Raw genomic sequence first — 25,608 nt, 5'->3', positions numbered from 1 at the left:
ATTCATTTTTTAAAATTGCATACAAAAAATTCTATCTGTCATATCACAAGACTGTGCATTCTTTAAAGGCATTAATCAGCAAAATTAAAAAAAAAAAGAATTTTGTCAACATTTTTCCCTTCACAATCTTTCCTTTCACTTTTTTCATCTCATGTCTTTAAATCAAGTCAGTGCACCACAGGTGCCTGTCTGCATTATTTAAACTTCAAATGCTGCCGTACCTGGAGAGCAATGTGTTATGGTCTGAACACATGTTTCTTTGGCAGGTTGGAGACACAGCATTAGTGGCTGTCTTCGATCAAAGTGATTTATTTTAAATCCAGGGGAAAAATATATATGTTGAAAGCCTCTTCTCGATGTAGTTCTACAGCAGTTCTCAGCACTTGTTACTGTAACTGAGGCTCTCTGAAGAACTAAAATGAGATTTTTAAAGTGCAGTCTGAGATATTTTCAGGAGATTATTACAAAAGTGGGAAAAGGTGACTTTCTTTCAGACACAACAGTCAGAAAGGGAGATTTTTGGCACATATAGTTCTGTTTGGGTTCACATGCACTGACATAAATTGTAAATATATTTTCAAACGTTGGGTGTGCCTCCACTTGTGCCAGTGTGCATTTTCTAAAACATGCCTGACTGTACGTAAAGACAAATCAAACTTTTTGAAGATTCATTCGTTTTACATCAGGGAAGATTCTTGTGAGCTGAGGGTACTTTCACATTGTAAACTGACTAAAAAACTAAAAAAATCTCCACAGAAAAATTCATCTTCTTTTAGCACGTGACGCATTTTCAGTACCAGCACCAAAAATCAAAGGAATTCAGACTCTCCCAGAACGAACCATGATTTTATTTAATTAATTGTGTTCTTGTATATCTACTTTAGCTGTGAATATATTTTAATGTAGAATGAAATCAAAAAAGTTTATTTTGTTTGACATCTCACACAAAAAAAATATTAATGCTCTTTTTCCACAATAGCAAAAGTCAAAGAATCCAGCAGGTAATGCAAGGTGCCATCTGCTGAGAGCTCATCGTTGAATACAGATTCTCCCTGTCACTTTTTTCTTTCTTTCTTGGACTAAACGATGTTTTTCCATCTTTAAAACGTATCTTGTTGTAGTCACATGTTAAGAGCTTACTCACATGTATCCTTGAAGATGTCGGTGAACAATATGGCTACTTTATTTATTTATTTAGTGGTGAACAACTTAACCTTACATAAAATCTCTTCTCAATTATTATAGACGTTAATGCATTCAGTAATCATCAGACTCCAAACGCAGGATTATGCGCTGTAGCTGTCTCTCTGTGTTTAGTCTCTCCTCTGTTTCCCTTCCTCAAGTGCAACCCTGAGATCTGATCCCGACTCCAGTTCACCCACTCCTGGCTTTAATATGTTCGCGTTCTGGGGCATTGTTGAGGGTGTCTGTGTGGGTCTGAAAGGAGCTTGTGCTTTTCGAGCTTCAGGAAACAGGATTTGGTCTTAATAACCGAGGAAGCAGTCAACTCCACCTGCTTCTTCTTTTTAGGGGTAGAATTAAAAATATTTATAGTATGGCACGAAATAAAGAAAAACTATTGTTGTTGTTATTATTATTATTATTATTATTATTATTATCATTATTAAGTGGACAAATTGTTGAGCTTCTTATTTAATAAATTATCAGTCTTTGCTAAAATGGGCTTGCTAAAACGAATGAATGAATAAATAAATAAATAAATAAATAAATAAATACTATATTAATTGTAGTCTGATTTAAGAACAGTAACCTGAGTAACATGAGTAACAAACTGCCATCAATTAAACTAAACAACAACGATAAAACAATCAAAGCCCAACATAAAAGTTAAAGTTTGAAAGATTTTTGGCTATAATCTAGCATTTCAATAATAATAATAATAATAATAATAATAATAATAATAATAATAATAATAATGATAATAATAATAATAATAATAATAATTATTATTATTAGTAGTAGTAGTAGTAGTATTATAACTTCATAAACTGTAATTAAAAGTTTTCATAGTTTCACGTTGACACAGCTTATACGAGCTTCACTGGTAACTCGTGAGGTTTCTATATACAAATTATAAGCGAAAGGGGGATCGGAACAAAAATGAATCGCAGCCGATGATCACACGGCAGTAGTGCTACAGCCTCTGTCAGGGATTTATGTGTGCCATGCATTTCTTTTCTTTTTTCTCTCTTCCCCAAAATGGCTGGATGATAAATTCTCTTCCCCCCCTCCCCCCCTCACACACACTCACGCACGCACACACACATCGCTTCAAAGAAGTGTGAAACTTTGACTGCAGTAGGCCTGGTAGCGGTGGCAGCTTTGAAAGAAAAAACATTCTGTATTTTATTTGCCTGCATTTTCTTACAGACAAATAAACAGCAAGTGTAGCGTTAGGCAACAACATCACGAGCAATGCAGAGCGACCTTTCTGACAGCCTACCTTTGTCTTTCCACGGTCAGTCACATCCATATTATTCCCTTTAATCGATCCACGTTAATCAAACCTGTACTAGATGATCTGAATGTAGTGCCACAGGCTGCTAAGAGGAGCTGCTCCGAGCTCTCTGTGCACAGCACTGCACTGCGCTGCACGGCGAGTCTCTGCACAGTCTGAACATCTGCTCATTTCACGTGACTTTTCTTTTAAAAAAAATACTAACATCTGTTCTAAATAGGTTTCATTCTGTGCCTCTGCACCGTGTCAATTGCCAACTCCTCTCCTCCGAGAAAGGGAGAGGAAACTTATTTAAGGTAGCTTCTAAGGCCTGAATTGGAAATTATTGTTATTATTTAAAAAAAAGGAAATTATGGGCTTTTTGAAATATGGGGATTGGTCACAGCTTCTATTTGCTGTGGGCCCTGATTATTTATCTGATGCTATAGTGGAAATGGTTCACAGTAAACATTTCGGGGGGGTGGAAATGCTGTTGATACATAGTTGGGAGGCATTTCCCCTGAACGTCCAGTGCTTCCACGCGGGGACCCACAGCCTACCTTCACGGCCTCCTTAAGTTTCATAGACATCTGGGAATTCCATACATGCCTCCCAAGCCAATTACACACCTTCAAACGGGCACGCACTTTGATTTGGACAGCGAGAAGGACTTTCCCAGATCACCGAGATCAATCACAGCACGATAGCACTGTGAAAGATTTATTTAGTGACAATGCGCAGGAATACATTTCAAGGCTATACAACGTGGGGAAGTCGCTAAATTACCGCTGATGTAATATGTGCAATTACAGACGTGAATCGATTTTTTCCCCTCAGTTATGATCTCATAAGGCACGTCCTTTGTAACTGACGACAATTTCTAAAGAATTTCTGAAATCCTATAACCCCTGAAGTGAACTTCTGCTGAAGTTCAGCTGCTGGCAGAAAGGAGACTGTAGCAGGAGTCCAGCAGCGGGCTCATCTGACCTCAGTGTAACTCATTTACTTATAATGGCGAGTTTCAAGCACAGGCCTTAATCCAACTGTAAACAAAGCCGGAGAAAGAGAGAGTGAGAGAGAAACTGGAGACTGCACGGGGCTTTCAAAAAATGTTTTAATTAAAACGCAATTTTAGATTGACTGGCGCTTTTTTAACAGCACACACTGTGCTGCAATAAAAACGTTTCTGTCTTTTAAATCACGAGTTGACCTCAATCTTTCCTTAAATAGTTTAGTTATATGTGAGAAGCGTACCAAACTATGATTTAAAAAAATGTATTTTCTTTTTGGATGTGCAACAAATAATAATAATTTAAAAAAAACATATATCCAACACTTCTATCCATGCCAGTAATAACGCCATCTGTTTTTCTTAGCTGGCAACAGTGGGAGGTTTTACCATTAAATTGATGGATATGCAAATACAATCACCCTCCACGTGATGTATGAAAGCTAATTTATTTCAGATGTAATTTATGTTGACTATCAAATGTAAGCGTGCTTTACTTGGCAGTAGTTTCGCCCTCCTCACTGGCAAGCACGCTGGGTAAAAAGAAGGGGGGAAGTCAAATGCAAGCAGCTTTCATCGTCTTTCTTTAATGCAAAAAAAGTTATATACAAACATTTACAAAACTGAAAAAACGATAATAAAAAATAGGAACGTATTTATTTCAGACACAGGATCTATTCTCCAACACGTTTCATCAATAAATAAATAAATGCATTCTGAAAAATATTTTTTTTTGCACAGGTTAGATCCACAAAGTCAGCCTGTAATGTGAGCCACACATTACAGGCTCCCTCTCTCTCGCACACACACAAAAACGAGAAAAACAAAAAACAAAAAAACTGAGACTTCAATAATGCACTTTGACCTCCACAGAAATAAAGCCCAAAGGCATGCATTTAAAAAAGGCGAAATTTTAAACATTCGTCGTCAACAGCACGAAAACACACCAGAATTGGGGTGTATGGAGCTAACACACACGGCTGTGAGTCCCTTTCGGGCCTCTGCACAAAATTCTGATGTCGTTAGGCGATCCCATGTATCCAGCATTGGACTCCAGATTGTCCCTTTTCAGAATGTGAGTAGTAGATTCAGCAGTCACCTGTAGGTAAAATAAGGCATTCGCTAAGTCACGAAACTCTGCAGAAAGACACAAGGAAAAGTGTACAAAGTAAAGCTGCTTAGGTTGAATTACACCACTGTACTGTGCAGCCATAAAACAGTCTATTTATTTATTTTCCAGTCATGCAGTTTTAGTTGAAAAAAGCCAAGCGTACCATTTTGGGCATGATTTCTCCAGGTGCTAGTGAGATGTTGACATGGACCAAGCGCCCTCCATCCTCCACACAGAGAAGGCGTAGCTCAGCCTCTCGTGAGCCACATAACTGCAGCTTGACATTTTGGAGTCCAGCTCGTCGCTCTGCAGCACCTGGCAGAGGAAGTCGATGTATCTGGCTGCAAGTTTTAGGGTCTGTATTTTGCTGAGTTTGTCCGAAGGTAAAGTGGGGATAATTTTCCGCAGAGCCGCGAAAGCCTCGTTCAGAGACTGGGTCCTCTGTCGCTCCCGGACGTTGGCCATGACCCGCTGCGATTGGAGCTCCTCGAAAGACTGGGGGCTGCTGCTGCTGGACTTCTTCCCTCTTTTCCCAGGGGTCGGGCTATCTGAGTCCTCCCCATTTTTCCTGCTCGGTCTCCTCTTCCTCCCACATCTCTTCGGCTGTCTGTCCAGCTCCCCCTCGCTGTTGCTCAGGCTGTCCACAGGAGAGACTGGGGAGCTGCCCGATTCTTCCCCCAGATTTTCCTCAGACATCTCCACCTGGGTCGATGGCGGCCAGAAAGTGTCCCCCCAAAATTATTTCCCTCTCATGAAGTCAAAGAGTTAGTCCACCTGTGGCTCTACCAGGCTTTGAAGGCACCAACGAATCCATAAATGGGTTACGGGAAAGACAAGTCTTTTCTGTTACTTGAGATACTTAAGCAGTTCTTATAGGCTGCATGGCGTAAACTTTTTTGGGGGAACGACGGGATTGGTCAACAAGATGAATTACGTGAGTCGAGGGGCGGGAGTATCTCGGCAACTATCAGCACAGCCCTCATTGCAAAGCCAGAGCTGGGAAAGGCAGCTTAAGGTGCTATTTCTCATGATTGCCTGATTATTATGATTGCAAAATAGACATCAAAATATAAAATGAAGTGAAAAGCAGAACACGAAAGAAGAGCTTAATTTAATTAGGCTCCTAGCAGTGAGGGAGGAATCGAAAAGTCAAAGGCTGATCAAGGCATTTCCCCCGTTTTCCTTTCCAAGCAAAACGGGGAAAAAAGACACATGAAGAAGTTCACATAGCAAAATGACACACAAGACATGAGAATTAAAAACATAAGTTTGTAGTTGAACAGGAGAGAAAATCAAACTGAGACTGGAATAAAAAACCAGACTAAATAAATTAGTAGAAACGGGCGCACACAACAGATATAACGCTGGCACGTGTGCAGGTGTCATGTCTTGTTTATTCCTAAGAATCGGTGTGTATCACGCAAAAGTTCTTTAACGAAAGAGATTTAATTCACCCGCTTAAGCATAACATGCCTCTACACGGCTGGGGAGTGCAAAAGGAAGACTTTGCTAGGATCCTGGTGTTGATGCTGTTTGTGCTAGAAAGGTCTTCAAAATGAGAAAACACAGCAATAATGATCCAGGATGAGGTCTTTCTTTCCTTTCACCAATCCATCATTTAAACAAGCCAACTGCTCATCCATCATCCAACTTCGGATCACTGTGTGTGCTATAATCTCCACTAACTGTTCTCTTTTTAAGAATCAACTATAGTAAATTGTGGGGGTATCTGTAGATATTGGCCATATAGATTTGCATGGGATAAGTGATCCCATCTCACATTTTACCATATAGTGTAAAAGTTTATTTTTAAGAACCGAGAGGGCTATTTTAGTTGTAACATTGGGGGGAAAATTCATGTAAAACAGTGTTAGATTCAAATTGTTATGTGCTTGCTCACTCTGGACAAAACTAAAGGAAATGATTTTTTTGCCTGTTGTTTCCAGTCAGAGAGATGAAAAGAGGGCAGCTTTGTGTGTTTGGCTCTCTGGTATTTACTAGGTTGGTGATACAATATCCATCTTGTTTAGTGGAGGATTACTTTGTTTAGGTTGGGAAGAGTGTAGTCCACAGGAGCAGCATCTGGTTCAGGAAACAGGGGGGGTCAGCCAGGGTCGAAGGTCACAACACTACCAAACATCCATTTACATCTTCGTGGAGGCCTGAGACTTAGTAGACGTATTGTTCCGAGGGAAACAGGCTTGTTTAAGTGAGCGGTTTCCTCCTTGTATCAAAACTTTTACATTTTAACTAAAGAGACAATAAACTGTGTTTGAAATTTGTTATTGCAAAACATGCATGCTCATTCATTCACTCATTTTCCTTTGTTAAAAAGTACATGTGAAATGTTTAATTAAAGATTGTGACTTTCAGAGATTTGTACAACTTAAAAAAAAAAAATCAGAATAGCTAAGGCCTCATCAAGGTGAGCGTATCTGTCTAGTATAATAAATCTCTGGTGTAAAACTTTGCACAATCATCTCTGCTGTACAAAAGAGATAATCCAGTTTTATATTTACTGTTTTTTGAGCTGTTTCCTTTAAACTGAAATGAAATAAAGTGTTCAAATGAATGAAGCCTTCATCTTTTTAATGTCAATCCATGTGTCATGTACTTAAACTGTCGCAAAGCACATTTATTCAAGTGCTGGAAAAAATTTGCTTGAATAATTAAGTGCTGCAGATCTCTCTCTTAGATAAAAACCATGATAAATATATAAATTATGATACTCAACACTTCCACTATCGTGCCTTTAAAAATAAGTTACAGCTTACAAAGGAAGTGTAGCGCAGTGCTTCGTTGCTATTTGTTATCTTCTTTTACAACTCAGATATTTATGACTACACTGTATTGTATCACTGAGGAGTTTCAGTCGGTTGCCTTCCTGCGTCTGCACACGTGAACTAAGCTTTGTAACTTCTGCAGCCACACTTGTGCCAGAGGAGTTGTGATTTCAAAGTGAGTGCACACTTAGTTCACGAGGAGTCCACATCTTTCCTCATTTTAAAAAGCAGTAATGCAGAAACTGGGATGGACACCCATGCTACATTTACATTTCTTGGCAGATCTTTCTCCAGAGTTCAGCTCTTTGCTGCTGAAGTAACTCTGAGAAAACACAGCTGCTTCTCGAGAATATGATGTCATCACAGGACAACTCCTCCAGTGTTGATCTTCAATAAGGACAAAACCTTCATCGGTCAGTTACAGACTCTCAGGGCTTGAAGTGCACGAAGAGGAGATAAGCAGCACCGACTGCTTTCTTACTGCTCAGCCTAGAGTAGTGGCACGTGACAGATGAAGAAAGCCTTTTCCCTTATCAATGAGCAATGAGTGGCTGTTGTGATAAAGTCAAAGGCATATTACTGATTCATGCAACTTGACACGCCAGTCATGTGTGACCCCAGAGCGTCATTAACCACCCCTCCCTGAGGTCACATCAAGGCAGGCGCAACTCAGGCTCTCACTCTCGAAGCACTGAGTGAGAGCGAGATCCACAGAGACCTGTCTATTTTCTCTGCTCAGGTCTTGGAAGGCCGTGTTTCTCTATCAACCTTCTCATATCTATTGAAATAACAAACCACAGCCCTCCACATGTATGAGTCTCCCGCTATTGACAGTGATATTCATGTTCACTCCATTAAAGTGTAACCGCAATGAGTCCAGTGCCAGCTCGCCAAGATGGATCAACTGCACGGAATGAGAAAAGACAGAGGTGCGCTCTTCAAAGAGCAGCTCCAGATAGCGTCTAATCAGCCCTCGGGACTAACAAGGTCAAGCAGCAGAGTTGGATGACCACATTTTTTCCTCTGAAATACTCTCAAAATGTCCCAGTCTGTGGAGAAACCAGACATCGTAATCAGGGTTCTTTCTGATAGCGGGGGATGGCGAGATTTGGGGTGTTGAATTGGGAAGTGATGATGAAAACAGCCCTTTATAAGCTGTCTGGACACATAGGAGCCAAGACTGCTGAAGTTAGCTGTAAAAGAAAGCCTTTGAAAGCCTCGGCGCTTTGATGTTACAGGTTCTAATCGTGGCTCAAGCCAGATTTCACGGAGCAGAATACAAATTTACTTTGAGAAATGCAGCAAAGCCGAGCCCATCTCTGCCCCTTCCTTATCTAATAAAAATATCATTTTTTGAGAAGCGAAAGGCTCATGTTGTGCACAAAGAAGTGCAGATGTGTAGAGGCATGAGTGTGAGTGTAATGGATGTTCTGTTAAATCTCGTCATGTGATCCTAATGACTCTGCGGGATATCAGACAGCTCAACCGGACAATGACACCTTATTAGCCACTAAGAACCAACAAACGCCCAGTATGTTTTCACAGCTTGGAAACTCTGGGTGATGTGGGGACTGTGAAGAACTGGCATCCCAGCAGTATAATCTCGGCTTAAAACACACACAGACACACACTTGCACACACAAAACAAACACAGACCCTCCTCCGAGAGCTTGAGGAAGAGTTTCACTGGCCAAATGTTACTCACAAAACACAATTTATGTATTCTCTGTATTGAGAAAAAACAAGAGCTCACTGATTTCTAAACTGTCAGTGAAAAACTAGAGCATAATCCAAATACATTTTATGGTCCTGCTTTATCTAATGCCTCGGTACCACTGAGTCATGCCTTCTGCTGGCTATAAAGCATGCTGCCATCCAGCAGACCACACACGCATTCACCCATGCTGCTGCAGCATGGAGACCAGTGCACTGACCCATGCAATGAAAATATCTGTTCACAGAGCTACAGTAGCTTTATCACATTTTGCTGGGCTGTAGGAGATCGACAGGTGCTGCACTGTGACATGGCACATAGTGACCAGTCTAATATAACATCATTGAAGGAACTCAAGTCAAAAAATTATACATCATAATCTGATTACATGTCTGTCAAAGCAGAGTATGAAAATGGTCCTATGAAGAGTATTGTACAGCTTGGATTAGAAACAGACAACTGACTTCAAGAAAGTCATACAGGGCACAAGCTGGAACATCACCAAAGAAGAGGAAGATCTATTTGTTTTCATTACATCTGATCTTTAAAAGCCTGTCAGTAATATCCAGTGTGGTTCATGCATTGCTAAAAACACTGCTCACAGTGCAATAAACAGCTGAGAAGAAAATACATAAAGGCTCTGGAGCTGACTTTCACATAAACTTTTTTTTTTATAGCCTTTCAGACTCTGCTGTTTGTTTGCCCACACTACTGGCACCAAATCCTAATCCCACCTGGGGCACCAAAGTAGCTGGAGCAGGGCCTTCACTAATGCCCTCCCCTACACTTATACAGAAGTGCATTTGGATGGACATGTGTTTACTTTCTCACGTATATAGAAATATGCCTTTTAACAACTGTGAAATCTCCGGGGAGAAAATAGCAACCTGTAGATTGTTAGTGACTATGAAACTTTACAATAAACTAAATTACAGTTTTCCACAGTTACTTTTCCAGAGTTGAAACTATGCAAACAACTGCACAAGCAATTTAATGCTTCTGCATTTAGCAGGGTTACATAGTTGTGCATTTTACTCCTTACTAGACAGTACAATTTATGAAGAAACTGTGGTAGGATTATTCTGACAGACCTGGTCTAGGCCTTGCTGCTTAAAAGGTGCAGGTTAACAGGTTGGATAAAAAGGATGGAATTTGAAAAAGTGCTTAGCCACTTTACTAGAGCACAGATGTACCTAATAAAGTGGCCATTTGTACTTAATATATTGGCCAGCAACTTTATTCAGTACACAGGTGTCCCTAAAAAAATTGGTAATTGTGTACCTAATCAAATGGCCTCATTTATACCTAATGTTGTGGTCAGAGGTGTACGTAGTAAAGTGTCCAGCCATTTTTAAAAGACACACAGATGTACCAAAAGTGCTGCAACTTTTTTAAGGCATAAAGTGGCTACATATATAGCTGCACCTGATTACGTGATAACAGGTATACATAATAAAGTGGTGTTTTTTTATGCCCACAGATATACCTAATAAAATGGCCAGAGGTGTATCTAATAAAGTGGGTGGCCATTTTAAAAGGTGCATGGTATACCTAAGAAAGGGTCCAAAGGTGTACCTAATAGAGTGGCCACAGATGCATACACAGGTTTGCTTGCTAAAATGGTCGCAGGTGTACCTGATGAAGGTGTACCAAATAAAGTAGCCAGTCATGTTCACTTTATCTGAGACACAGAGTGAGAAATTGGTTCACCAAACATTTTAGAAGACAGCTGAACGCGCTGAACCACTAACAATGTAGGAGCACTAAGATTAAATGCTTCCTTTTCAAAATATTGTTTGATGGTGCTGTACATTTAGGAGTGTCCTCCACTTCATATTTCATGAATGCAAAATATACATGAAAAGAAAAACAGACATGTTAAATTTTACATGGACATAATAGACATATATGACTGATTTATTTCCCGCTCAGACACTGAAAAATAACATTCATACAACTTAACTACAGCATTTCTTTCCAGAAACAGTGTAATTACTTGATAATAAACAGACCCAGCTCTCCTCAAATTTTACTGGATTTTTATCTGCTGGTGAAAAAGCTACAAATCTTGAATAGGTAAATGCCTTTGATCTCTGATTATTTTTCCCCCAATTTTGTCTCAACTATCTTGACAACAACAAAAAAAACCTGTCACATTGCTGATGCTTTATGACTCTAGAGAACATAAATTAACCTCTCAGTCAAATATGTTTCCATAAAAATACTCAAATAAAAAATGTGGGACAAACTCTACAAAGCACAACAGCATAAAAAATGGGCTTTCTTGCAAAACCTTTACAGTAAATTGAGGTATCTGTGGAATGAGCATGAGTATTTTTATTGGAGCGCTCCCATATCCAGAAGTGCTCTGAAGGTGCATGTTGGCTCACAATCATGCTGTCAGTAAAAAAATAAGAAAAAATGTAACTGATTTGACCCCCCCCCCCCCCCCCCCCCACACACACACACACACCATTAACTCATTCACTGCCAGCCATTGGCAGTGAATGAGTCAATGGGTTTAACTCATTCACTGCCATTGACGGCTATAGACGTCAATGGCAGTGAATGAGTTAAAGTGTAATCGGTCTTTGTATGAAATAAAGTAATTTAATGTTAGAAATGTAACAGCTGCATCTTTATCTCTGGCTTCAAGCCCATTAAAACAACACTGGCAGAGCACAGGCTGGACGACAACATAACATGGCATGTCACTGAGACTTGCAGTACGTTAAGTGATGAGGGTGGCTCTTCGCTCTAACCACACGTGCTGTGGGGACTCCCACCACAACTCCAATTAATAAAGCCTCTATGAGGAGAGATGAGGTCAAACAGAGTGCTCCAGCTGCACATGAGAAAGAACACTTTAAAGAGGGATGATAGGCAGGGATGCGGGGGTGGTGGTGGCGGTGGAGTGATCAGGACCAAAGACGCAAAGGAAAGCATCATATCCAGCGCCAAAAACAACAGAGGAGGGGTGTGAAGGGTGTCAGACAGACAGACAAACAGACAGACAGACAGACAGACAGATAGATAGATAGATAGATAGATAGATAGATAGATAGATAGATAGATAGATAGATAGATAGATAGATAGATAGATAGATAGATAGATAGATAGATAGATAGATAGATAGATAGATAGACTCATCCCTCTATGACAGTATCATTAGGTGGCTTTCAACCAGTGGGCACCAATAAATTCAGACTCCCAGGGAAGCCTTTGGAAGTAGACACTAACTCTCCCCTGAACCGCAGCTGTGTTCCCATCTCCTCCAGATTTCTGCTCACCTCTGCTCCTCCCCATGTGTCAGTTAAGGGTGACCTCCTCCTCCTCCTCCTCGTTCTTTAGGCAGACCAATCTGTCAGGACCCAATAGGCTACCTTTCCAGCTATGTTGTTTTTGGAATAGTAGCCCTTCAGCCCCACTTGTTCTCCCTCTTGGTTGACAGAAATTAGTCAAGAGGACACTATTCTGTGACAGATTTATCCCCCATCCCTTATCTCCATTGAATAGTAGATAGCAGGTTTTGTGTTGCTGGTGTTTTGTTTTGGGTTTTTTTTTCTCATGATGTGTTAACTCATCAATGTGGAAGTTGTGTGGTCATGATGGCCACCCAGCTAGTTTCAAGATGTGAAGTTTGACTTCAAGTTAGGTATGAAAATGTTATCTGACTAGACTTTCCAATACATAACCAACAGTCATGGCAGAAGTATGAGCTTCATTTGGATGATGAGGGCTTGCTTGTTGTTGTAATATGTAGACATCTGCAGCTTAAAACTGCTCTTACCATCTGCTAGATTTTTTGAAGTCGTAAAACAGAGATGAAAAAAGGAATATGTACCATGCAACCACCGGCAGTTGTGACATTAAATAGGCTTTTACTGTAGTTAAAAACACCTTGCAGTAATCAGGTATAATATTATTTTGATTTCTTCTAGGCTTCTGAATTTCAGTGGAAATTATTATCTGTTTTACTCCAGCATGATAATTGGACTACTCTGCAGAGGCTTTGAGTCAGCAGCTCAAGCAGGTCATCCACTAATAAGAAGGTTGGTGGTGCAACTGCTGGCTGCTCCAGTCTGAAAGTTAATCCTTGGCCAAGAGACCAGACCCAAAGTTGCTCTTTGCATCCATTGGTGTGTGAATGTTAGATAGAGAAGCACTAAGGTCTAGAGAAAAGTTCTTGTGTAAATGAGGCATGTCGTATAAACCTCTATGTGTTCAAGTAGACTATAAAAGTAAAGAATGGGTCAATTTGCCATTTTACCACTACAGTTAAAATGTTGTCAGGGATATTGGTCAAACGTACGCAAAAGTCAAGTCATGAAATGACTCAGAAAACCTTTCATGATCTATTTACTTTCATGATCTATTTACTTACAGGCAATCCTGTGCCTCATATACTGTATAATTATAAGACCACTTCATCCAGTAAGACCTGAACAGTAACCCTGAACTGTTCAGGTCTCACCGTCTGTTGTTGTGATTTGGCACTACATCATTACATAAATAAAACATAATTGAATTAAACAACTTAATTTAAATGGAAACATTAAAAAACTGCTAAATTGTTATTTTTTTAACCTAAACATTGTAATCCCATGAATCTTTGGGCTGATAGGTGCTGAACTTTGTGTGTTGTACATACTTTAAGCAAGAATTTACTTGTAGTTTCAGTATTTAAAAAAAGTTTATTAGTAATTAGCAGTTTCACCAAAGTCCATCCTGCTTCAATGCTCTCACATTTGGTTGTCACAACCTTTTTTTTTCTTTTCCACTGCATTAATTATCACATGACCACTCAGGTTTATACATACTAAGGGCAAAATTTCCTGGAGTTGCACATTGGGAATCACAGCCCTCAATAAAACAGTTACAAGTAACCACCTACAACAACACAATAGTACTGTTGCATTCACTGATTAAAACCCCCCCCCCCCCCCCCCAAAAAAAAAAACAAACCAATTGTGCGATTACTTCAGAACAAGTTTTATGTACTTTAAAAAGTTACTAATTCATAAAACATCCCTGCAGGTACTTCAAAGGCCTTTAAAGCCCTTGTAAAAGAAATACCCCAGGTCTGACGAATGAATGGAGCCATGATGTAAAAATCACAAACCTATTAAGAAGAAAAAACACTACTAGAGTTTCAGTAGTGATATGCTCACTGTCAAAATCTTATGCCACAATCCTGCACATTCCCATGTCTCATTCCCAGCTCTCCTCCATCTGGTTTGTACATTATCGATGGAGTGGGAGTGTCACAGTTGGTACGTCAGCCCCGTCAGCAGATACACTCTCTGCACCTCCTCCACACCGTCATGGTACACCTGACAAAACCTAATGCATGATAGGATGTGATCACATCAGCAAAAATAAACCAGTCTGCTAACTAGGGAGCAGAAAGAGAAACACTTTGCCACCATCCCCTTGAAGGCAAAGCAATTGTGCTAAATTGAGGACTTTGGTTTGAGTTGCAGATGCGGATGTTTATAAATAGCAGAGCGGGTTTATTTGTGTGTTCTAAATTTCCTCAGTTTTTATCTCAGGGTTCTGGCATGATGAAACTAGGGTTCTGCAAAGTTGCTTGATGGAAAAAGTGAGAGTGAGAGCAAATAAAGTGTCCAAGGATGTGGATGGCGATTACTCACAAAGCCTCTCTGAACACTGCCAAACACTTCAGGTTGTTTTTTTTCCCAGTGAGTCATTTGGTAACAGAGCTTCCTCCATCCCAGCGGTGGTCATGGGAAGAGGCTCCGAGCGGGGCTGTTAGTCAGAAGAAAGACAGTGATCTCCGGGCAACAATCGACACCTTGTAAAATGCTTGTGCACTGCAAATCTGCTAAAACTGGAAACTACAGACCTTTCCAAATCTGTAAAACTGCAACCATCTCTGTTTTGTATTAGGGATTTGAAGACTTTTGTTTTCGCTCATGTTATGCAATGGTACAGGATGCATGTTAAATGCAGCTATAAAATTTCTGTGTTGGTGAGAATAGAAACAGCTGAATTATTGTGTCTCTTATTGCTGTTGAACTTAAACCGATACACCTCTGATTTTCTACCATCATTTTTTATTGTAGATATTCTTTTAGTGGTTTTGTTTTTGTTTCTCTAATATATGGAGTCCAGCTATGGTGCAGGTTGCTGTGGTCTCGGCACTTCATCATGCTCTGAGTGACTATAACACTGGTGATAAATGAAGTGCAGCCAAAGAAACTGTAAACCCATGTTTTTCTGCTGACTTTTTCTAATTGCTGAACTTTCTCCTCTTTCACATCATCTATTACCAAATTATTAGAGTCTAATCTGAAAGTGGTGGAGAGCAGGGGACAGTGGGGGCTGGAGAGAAGGAGTGGGAGACACCACTGCTACCTTTGCAGCGTGCATAAATCACCAGGCTAATAAATTGAAAGCTAAATGACTTCTTGCCCTCAACATATATCATGGACGCAAACCAAATGAAGCCTTATATACCCTGGAGGACAGAGGAATGCTTCTGTTCATAACAGTGATTTGTGGATAGCTCCCATGGCTGCTGGCTTCAGAGAGTCACACTCTGTGGACTCTGAGCATGCCCACTTATAACAGCAGGGATACTTGTTGAGATTTTTTTTTGTTGAGTTAAAAATAGGAACAATCCAAACTGCTTGCAGGTCAGAACAAGATGCAGGCATTGGAGTATAAAGGTGCATTACTGCGCATGCTTTATTTGTCTTCCTGAGAGAGTTTCATAATGTTGATGAGTTATTATTATTCCCTAAACGGAAATAAGACATAATTAACACATAATTTAGGATATTATTTTTATTTATTTATTACAAGAGTGCTGTTAGGTAACGACATGTCAGAGCTGCGTAGAATGAGCAACTAACCACTTGGTCAATGCAACAGTGCCACCCACTGGACTGGACTGGAAGTGTCGGTTCTGTAACGATGGAGGTTTGAACGAATAGATAAAGTTTTCCTTGTCAGTCAACATTACATAATATTCACAACAGTAGAAAACTATGAATGCTAGCAAAGGGAAAAGCTAAAATGCATTTAAAATGTGATTTTTTTTGTCCAATACAGCACATATCCCAGAGGACTCCAACGTTTAAGGAGCTAGATAAATCATCTGTATCTGTCAGTACAAGGAAGATTTAGTGTTGACAAGTGCAGAAATGCTCTTTTGATCTTGTTCTGCTCGGCTTTATCGGCTTTTAACTGTGAAGGAATGAAATATAAGGTAGTGCATTTTCTCCTTCATGAATGTGAAGGCAGCATAAATGGTCACACACCATAAGATCTGAGGGCAGGTAGAGGATACTCAACTGTAATAATGACTCAGTTAATTCATCATCCAAATGTACATGGAAAAACAAATTAATAGGCCAAAGGTTTCCTTGGCAGATAGTTGGGAAAAGAGAAAAAGCAACAAGCAATGAAGAATTTTTTATCTCCCTGGTCAGAAATAATATTATGCCAACGTCTCCTTAATCCCACGCAGATCAGCGGAGCAGACTGAGCAGCTGAGATGAGCGTTGCTCGTGGGATCTCATGCTCATCACTGCAATGATGAACAGGGTTAAAATCTGCAGTGGGCTTTGGCTCTAGTGAAATGAGAGGAAATATATGAATGTGTGCTGTACAAACATAACCTGAACGTAGCAGAACAAGCCTCCCCTGTGCTTAGATTGATGATGAGAGCTTAAAGTTTTAAGGGGTGCAGTTGGTACAAGTGTGGGAACATTTTCAGTGTCTCATTTTGTTCTCAACTACAACTCCAAGGAGCTTAACACCGTCTTCCTTGACACAGTTGAAAATGTTCTGACTTATGAGCAGGACTTTGCACAGAGTTTTGGCCGGGGTGTCAGTGACAAAGACTTCTTGATGTGCTGATATCTAATGAGAAGCACTTAGTAGCTCCTGTGGGCTCTGAGTTTTGAGTGAAACAAAGCAGAAGACGGTGTGAATGATCGGGGCAAATTACTGGAACAAAGTCTCATTTTATGGATCATAAACTGTAGTTTTATTGTCGGCCTGCAGTTAATTCATAGGAGAAGTATGAGCTAGTTTGCAAACATAAGAAAAAGACTCTGACGTGCATCGATTTGAATGCTATAAACTGTTATCTGCACTGTCACACTGCTGCTATAAAAGACTCCCAAAACAAAAGTGGTCACATCGTGTTAGCTTCAAAGTTTAACGCCTCAGCGCACCTAAAAAACAGGGACTCGAAAACACACTGTCCATTTTCAAACTGGAACACTTTAATTGTTGAATCACTTCACTGTGATAGAATCAGCACAGACTTTACAACATTTCCTGTTGAGACACCAAATCTGAAGCACATCCTTCACTATTAAATGACTAAAAAATGTCTATAAAAAGCATTTGTTATCCAATATATATATATATGTGTGTATATAATAAAGACTAAACCACTATATTATTTCACAGTTTTGCATATTTTTAGCCCTGTTTAAGTTCTGTAGGGCTCATTTGTAATTGGTACACTCTGAATGCATCTACTTCCTATATTAATTGGATGAGTCATTCTGTGTCCTGAACACATCACATTAGTCAATAACTAGTATGTTTATGGATATTTAATTACAAATGTTTCATTATAGCTCACATTATTGCTTTTTTAAAAGGATCGAATGCTTGAACCCAAGGATCGTGGAGATAATCTCACAGAGAAATCATTTCTCTGGACCTACCAGTGGTTATTATGACTAAAACAGGGAACCTTTTGTCCCATTTCCTAATGAAGGATGAAGTGTGCACAGAGCAGCGCTTTAAAAATAGCCGTGGGGATCAAATATTCTGGTCTTCTCAAAATAAGCATGTCAAATTTAAAATGTGTTACTAAACCTTTAGTTCTATCTGGGGCCATTCTTGTCTCTGGGGATAATTTGAGTGTTTTTCTATGAAGAATTTGACTGTTTTTCAAATATGCTGTGAGTTTTGATTTCCTCACTGTCCCACTGTCTTGGTGATTTGACCTGAATGAATGTTTTTTTCTTTTTTTAGAAGAAACAACAAAGTTTGATTAATCTTAAAGAAAAAGCTTCTTTTCTATGAAGTGGTAGCACTACTGAAAATGGGGGATAAGGCTTGTGTGGTGTTACTATGAAAAATAATCTGATGCATACAAAAGTAGGCTGTGTGGTTTCACTTTTCACCATCAGAGGTGCCGTAATTCTTTGTGCCACAGATTCAATAAGCTGCTGGAAACATTCCTCAGAGATTTGGGTCCATATTGACATGATAGCATTACACAGTTCCTGCAGATCTGTCAGCTGCACATCCGTGATGGTGATTGTGGAGTCTAGTTGAAAACAGTGAGCTCATGGTTGTGTTGAAGAAGCCAGTTTGAGATGATCTTTGCTTTGAGATGTGGCAAGATATGGTTATCCATCTGGAAGCAGCCATCAAAAGATGAGAACATTGTGGTCATAAAAGGATGGTGCTTTGTTATTTGACCTCATCAAAAACTCAGACTCATGAGACCAGGCAACATTTTTCCAGTCTTCTATTGTTCAGTTTTAGTGACCCCTTGTGTAGCCATAGTTTCTTGTTTTTAGCTGACGGCGTCTTCTACGGTAGCCCATCTGCTTCTATGTTGTGCTTTCATAGATGCTAACTACCATGCTACATTAAAAGTCTCTTAAATCATCTTTCTTCCCCATTCTGGTGCTCAGTTTGAACTTCAGCAGGTCATCTTGACCATGTCTACATGTTGAAATGCATTAAGTTGCTGCCTTGTGATTGTCTGCAATAGATATTTGTGTCTTTTTGTTCCTAATGTTACCTGTAACATTTGTCCTGCTAAATTAATATTATGCAGGTTTATCAGTCCTTAGAAAAAGCATTGTTGCATCTTATACAATCACCTCAGCACTTCACTCTGCTGCCTGATACCACTTTCCTGTCTTGATTTACTTTTCCCGCACTGTAATCAGTGAGCAAAAGGAAAGTCAATTCAGCGTTCTCTGCTCTCTGTTTAACTGAGAACTGGCACATAATGCTTTCGACTGAAACTAGCTTAAACAAACAGGTAAAAGCAAACAGCAAGAGAAGATCAATGGAAAACACTGACACACAAGATGTGTTGTTTGACTTCATTAAAACTGGAAAAACAGGAGACACATATAAGCTTTGAAGTATTCAAATATTGTTAAAATATCTATCTTTATCTGTCTGTCTATTTTCATCACTGGGATGCACAAAGACCTTACTGTTATGATGCAATCATCGGAGTTCTGTACCTGTATATTAAAACAAAAGATGATCACAATAGATTTATATATTTTTATATTTATTCACATCTTATTCTTCTTTCTTTTTTTCTTTTTTCTTTTTACATACAACGTGGTATCAAAGACTGAAGGCAGTGTGTACTGTACATGGCACCACTCTCCATTTGACAAAAAAACCCCAACATTACATTATGAATTATGAACACACTGCAATTACAATGTATACATTATAAAAGTACTGTTTTTGTGCATGTCTAAAATATTACATTACATTAGAAAAATAGCACTAATATTTAAGAAAACAACAGTTTAAGTTACATTATAGTAGCTCCTTAACAGTTTATTTACTGCCATCAAGGTACTTTGACTTTGGTCGTGCGTTTTTATTTTCAGCACGCAGACCTAACACTTCATTCACGGACTCAGAAATGCAACCCTAGATTTCTTTCTTTTCTTTTTTTTGCAACAGTGTTCACATTTATCGGTTTCATGCAGCTACTTTACATTATATTATAGAAAAGCCTTAAACTTTTTTTAAACTCCACTGATACAAACACTTAGAGGAGCCTTGCTGTGGATCCTGTTTCAGAGAACTCACCAATTATTGGTTACAATAACTATGCAAAAACTGTTGGTGGAAGCGTCTTGAAAGGTGTAGAAACAGCACATGTATTGGGAATGTATTTTTAATAATACAAATTTGTGTAAAATTACCTTTCGACTGAAAGGCAATGGAATAAAAAGACAAACAAATAAAGCAGAAGGAGTCCTGAGGCACTCTGCTGGTTAGAATTTTGGAAACATTTATAGAAAAGTTATAGAAAGATGACATAGTTGGAGGAAAAAACAAAAAACCCTTTTCGCATATCAACGATAGAGGATGGATTTGTGTAACTGTAATATTATTTTTTGTAAATAATTTTAACCAACAGAGTGCCTCTGGACTCATTCTGCTTTTATTTAGTTGTTTTAACTGACTCATGAGCAGCTTTTATCTTTTATCTGACAAATAATTACACATCAGGAGCATTGTTAATACCCAGGACACCTGATGGTAGTTGGCTAACCTCATGGAGATTTGACAGAAAGAAAATTAACTTTAACGACATGTGGCATTTCACTATAACAGACATCACACTTTAATTTTCTCATATTTTTCTCAACAGTGTGTTAGCTGTTCTAATATATAATGTAGCTGTGTGAGTTCTAATGCTCTGTGCAGAAAATGAACATCGAGACAAAGTAAGCAAAGCCACAAGACAACCAGAAAAGATATGTAACATGACCATTCGAACCTCACCACCTTGTAACAAAAGATGTTTTGATTGCTGGAAGAGGAGGTTTAGGCTTTTGGGTAAGCAGAGGCTCGAAAGACATCGAGGCAGTTCACTGTGACGAGCACACCGGTCAGGTGCCTCCAATGTCTCGTGGCAGGGTTTTTCATTTTGTCCAGGGCCAGGTGCAGATCCTGGATTAGGTCCTTGTAGCTATCTCCATAGCGAAGACTCCAGGAGTACAGAAAGTCATAGGCAGGCTTCCACATTGACTGAAACAGAACACATCGTTATTCTTTTTTTAATTGTCAGATGTGAAACTTCGAATAACTTTCCTAAAACAAAACATTTAACTGACCTGGGGACCGACTTCACCGTTCTTCCCTCGATGTGGTGCTTCATGCGTAGCTATTTGTGTGCTTGAGAACTTTCCCATTTTCTCAGCGAGCTCCCGCCATCGAATTCCCAGTTCCACAGCGGTGGACAGAATGACAGTGTTCTGTATGACCTGGGCAACAAGACTCACTGAATCCATCCTCAGCAGGCCCTTGACAACCATATTAAAAATACAAATTAGCTATAATGAAAGCAATTAGAGAGTACAGTGTGAGGCAAAGCAGAGGGGATTTTAAAGGAATAGTTCATCCCAAAGCTGTCAGGTAAAGGAAGCCTGCAGCGACCTAATGTTGCTCAGGTGAGCGGAGGGGGATGTAGTTCCAGGTCGGGTAGATCCATGCTTACTTTTTCACAGTGTGAAGTCTGTAGTTTTTAGACAGAAAATAGTTCCAACATCAAATGAGGTTTGTGGATTTTTTTTGTAATTAGGTCACATTTTTCTGGAAATAGGACTTAAATGCAAATTTCTGGTGTATTTTTTTGCCTGCTAGTTCATGACGTTAAAGAGAAGAAAAGTCTTTATAGCTAGTAACTCAAAGATTAGTCAACATACAAAGACAAAAAAAAACATATATTGATAAACTGTATTATAGACCAGAGGAAAAACACAAACACTCAGCATTGATCTAAGATAAGGCAGCATGAGTATTAGGCAGCCACTATAGCTGCTAACCTGACACTGGGGAACGTGACATCGGGATGAACCTAGCATGTTGCAAGCATAATGAAAATGGACCAAAAACAAGGCCACTATTTACTTCCTGTACTTACAACGATGAGTTCATGCAGAAACTTCCTGCCCCTCACAGTGTGGCAGTCTTCCTTCAGCTTCTCCAGAATGCACGCCACTTTATCGGGCTCAGTTTCAGCATGCCTCCGTATGAGTGCGTCCTGAGGCAGCTTGGTATACCCTAAAGCATCTGCAAAACATCTCCAGCTGGTAATGTGCTCGGTGACCAGTGTCTGGATGGCAGAGTACATGTAAGTAAGTTTCTTAAAGGGCTTTGTCATGTTCTCCAGAAGGACTTCTGTGGTCACTTCAATGTCATAGAAGTCCATCACCTGGTCCCTAGTTATGAGTTTGATGTTTTTGCAGTGAATCAAACCAGTCTTCCCTCGGAGGAATCCGATATACCACTCTTTGACTTTTGAGTTTCCCACAGACTTAACTGGATTTCTGGAAAGGAGAGCCACTGTGTCACCCTTGAAGTACTCCAGGAGATATTCTACACGTGGCTGACGAAAGACAGACTTTAGGGCCACACCGTAGCACTGCAAGTTCACAGGCCTGTCTGTGAATTCTGGTAAATTTGAATGACATTCCTCAGTGATGGGAATAGGTTTTATCATTTTGACCGGCCTTTCTATCTGTCTGGTCGCTCGCTTTTCTGATCTGATGGGTGCAGCAGGAGGGGAAGGCACCTGAAAATCTGCAATAGCTGAACTGTTTGATTCCTTCACTTGTAAATCTAGTTTAAAAGGGGTCATGTCTGCATTACCAGAACTAGATAATGCAATGGGCAGATGCAAAACTGTCCCTATTTTCAGCTGACTTTCTCTCACTTCTTTCAGTTTGTCTTCAGCTTTGATTTTAAACATCGAGTCAGTAATGCCGACTTCAACATGAAGGTTGCTGAGCTTGTCTGGTTTAAAGCGATGTTTTCCCCAAAGTTGCAGCACAACAGGAGGCAGGTATTTGTTGCCTCTGCAGATATCAGAAAACGGGAGCTTTGGTGGAACGTCCTCATGGCAACAGACAACTATCACGATCTTAAATGATGGGTGGATGTATCTGGGACCATAAACTGCGACAGTGATTTTGCGGTCAAGGTAATCCCAGACTGATGTAGCAGGGGACTGCAGTGCAGAGGCCTCTGCAACTGCAATCACAAAAAAGTGTGTCTTCAGATCCTGGAGCTTCAACTGCATCGTATTCTTGTGAACGTAACAGTCATTCAATCTGTTGTAAGGGCCTGTTCTTTTGTTGGACACCAGCCCGTATAAAGTGGTCATCACCTGACTTGAATCATCACTCTTCACCTCTCCTGACAGTTTCATCTCCAGGGACAAAGTTTCCTTTGTGTTGATGTTGCTGAGAACCACCTCAACGAGGGGACTCATGGTTGTCATGTAGTTGTTGTTGAGTCCAGGGGGAGGATTTAGCACTGCTTTGAGTGTAACTTCCTGGACTTCTCCAGGAGGAACATGTCCTTCTGGTATATGGATGGTAATTCCTGACTCCGGTAACTGTACTGAGCCACCAGCGTGGCCAATCTTGCAGATAACTTGAAAGTTAGTGGCCTGGGTCTGAGCCCATCCAGGGCTCTGGCTAATCACATTCAGGTCCAGGCATGAGCGTGTTAGCTGCCTATGGCTCAGCCAAGCCATTTTATAGGCCTCTCTGTCATTCTTTAGCCACTCAAAATCTGGACTCAGCACCGGCACGGGAGGTGCGAAGGTGTTCTCCTGTCTCAGCACCTTTCTTTCTATATCATCCATGATGTGTGAAGTACTCCTCCATCTCCCAGACTTGTTGCTGATGTTCTGTCTGCTCTCCAGAAAGTTGCTCACGTTGCCTTCATCGGAAGAAGTGCTGATGGCATCGTCGTTACTTGTGTACTGATGCCCTTTATGGTCTTTATGTAAATCTGATGAATCAAAACTATGCTTGTCTGTGCCGATGTGTACAATATCTTCTAAGAAAGGGTTTGACGCAGATATCTTGTTCCAAAAAGGATTTTTAGTCGGAGATGAAAGTGAAACGTTTGACTGCAAAAATGTCCAGTCAGAGTTTTGTGTCTGTCCTGACACGAGCCCACCTGTGAAAATTGAGATGGGGGTTAACATTATTACCACATGTTCAAATTCAAAGCACAGGTCACTTAAGCTTGAAACTGAGCTTTTTACCATTCAAGTTATTGCTGGGTGGGGCGCTGTCAGTCAGATCAATCAGGGTGCCCTCGGATTTACTCCGCATGAGACTCCCAACACGACGGAAGGACCTGGTTCTTCCAGCTGCCATATTTTCATCTGTAAACATAAACATGGATTCATTATTTTGGGGCGTAATTACATTACTCCTCAAACAATATAATAGGAATCCCAGTGCAAATCAGCTGCTCATCAGAAAATGAACAGCAATCAGATGACAATTAAGTCACTACTAAAGCGAAATATTTGCTTTTTTTTTTCAAACAAAACAAGAAATAATCTGGAACTAAGGATATAATAATCAAGCTATACAATTTAATTATGAAGATAATAACTAAGAAATACCTTGGTATTAGAGGATGCTTTTAGCTGGATGATATTAGACTGAAATGTAAATAACAGCTTAATAACAAAAGCAAATGTTTGCTGTAAGGCAAAGACAGTTAAAAAGAGTATGGTACTGTTAAAAAAATATAACCTCTGTGCAAGAAAATTATAATTTCTGTGTAAATATTTGGAATTAAAAAGTTCTTGGCACTTGTTTCCATATTATTACATCTAGTTATTATCCCATTATACACATTTCTGTCTAATATAATTCTGCTGAAAACCATGCTTGATCTCAAACTCTAACTTGGTAATTAAACGCTAATTAAATTGTATTATGTAGCTACTGTCTCTTTATTTCCACAATATTACCCCACTATTAAGACTTTATTAATGGGATACCATTATTTTACTTCTAGTTTGGATTTAATATAAAAGCAAGTGGCAGCCCTACAAATATCTGTAAATATAGATGAATTTGAAAGTGTTGTGACAGGTGGCAACAACCTTCACAATAAAAGTAAAGCTACAGCTTTGTTCTGTCTCACAGGTGTTTCGTCAGGCAGAATGGGCCCCAGGGTTTCGGCGGAGCTTCAGTCTGTTACAGAAAGCTGCTCCAAACTGTCTGAACTCTTCAGTTTGTTACTTGTTTGCGTAAAATGACACTACCCATTCAATAGTTGTCACAGTGAGTCAGTCATTAATAATGTGGTTTCTTACACCAGTGCACAAAAACAGGTTGGTCTTGTCAAGCCTATGACACACTAGTCACTTCACAAAGAGCTTCTTCCTATGATCAAAGTCCAGTCCTATTGTACTACAGACCGTGTATTTTCCGAAGAAACACTGCTTTACTTGATCTGCATTGCATTTCCTTTCCATTATTATTCGAGGCTGAGCAAACAGCTCCAATTAAATTCACGCGAACATTATTTTTTCCCCTCTGATCAGATGAAAACACTATCAAGCAAATCTTTGATTCATTCACAATCCGATCAGAAACACTTTAACACAAAGTCCCTCAGCTCCAGCTCCTCTAAACACATCTACAACATCAAGACACGCGTCACTGCCATTTTCGCACCTGAACAGGTGTAGACTTCACTGAGTAGCGACAAAGTCATAAAGTCTAACGCCTCGGCTGTTCATCTGAGTGCTCCTAATATTAACACCAAGACGAAAAACTATTAGATACGAGACAAAGAAATCAAAGTTTGATCTAACCGTCAGCACGAGATGTTTGTAGATTTCCTTCAGCTCTTTGGCTAGAAAAGAGGTCAATCCAGTATCATCAGCGCTGCTTTTTAGGGCGTGAAAACGAGAACCCCGACCTCCTCACGTCACAGCTTCT

At 39.8% G+C, this 25,608-nt stretch overlaps 2 protein-coding genes across 3 annotated transcripts; both read right to left on the bottom strand.

Annotated features, from left to right (window-relative positions):
* Nucleotides 1-4,034: 4,034 nt before the first annotated feature.
* On the bottom strand, nt 4,035-5,415 carry twist1b (twist family bHLH transcription factor 1b). 2 transcript variants are annotated; one of them, XM_026184871.1, is made up of 2 exons: nt 4,742-5,415; nt 4,035-4,604 (listed from the first exon to the last, which is right to left on the bottom strand). In XM_026184871.1, exon 1 carries the CDS (start codon nt 5,272-5,274, stop codon nt 4,768-4,770), a length of 507 nt encoding a protein of 168 aa, XP_026040656.1. In that variant the 5' UTR covers nt 5,275-5,415; the 3' UTR covers nt 4,035-4,604; nt 4,742-4,767. The 2 variants fall into 2 exon arrangements, with proteins under 2 accessions (XP_026040656.1, XP_026040655.1); XM_026184870.1 differs by having other exon boundaries at nt 4,035-4,566.
* Nucleotides 5,416-19,399: 13,984 nt separating this feature from the next.
* macc1 (MET transcriptional regulator MACC1) lies at nt 19,400-25,608 on the bottom strand. The gene is made up of 5 exons (XM_026185816.1): nt 25,482-25,608; nt 23,907-24,029; nt 21,771-23,818; nt 20,962-21,150; nt 19,400-20,875 (listed from the first exon to the last, which is right to left on the bottom strand). The coding sequence occupies exons 2-5, from the start codon at nt 24,019-24,021 to the stop codon at nt 20,672-20,674; spliced, it is 2,556 nt and encodes an 851-aa protein (XP_026041601.1). The 5' UTR covers nt 24,022-24,029; nt 25,482-25,608; the 3' UTR covers nt 19,400-20,671.

This window comes from Astatotilapia calliptera, chromosome 11 (genome assembly GCF_900246225.1).
Source record: "Astatotilapia calliptera chromosome 11, fAstCal1.2, whole genome shotgun sequence".
Taxonomy (NCBI): Eukaryota; Metazoa; Chordata; class Actinopteri; order Cichliformes; family Cichlidae; genus Astatotilapia; species Astatotilapia calliptera.
This window is presented reverse-complemented; position numbering and strand designations above follow the sequence as displayed.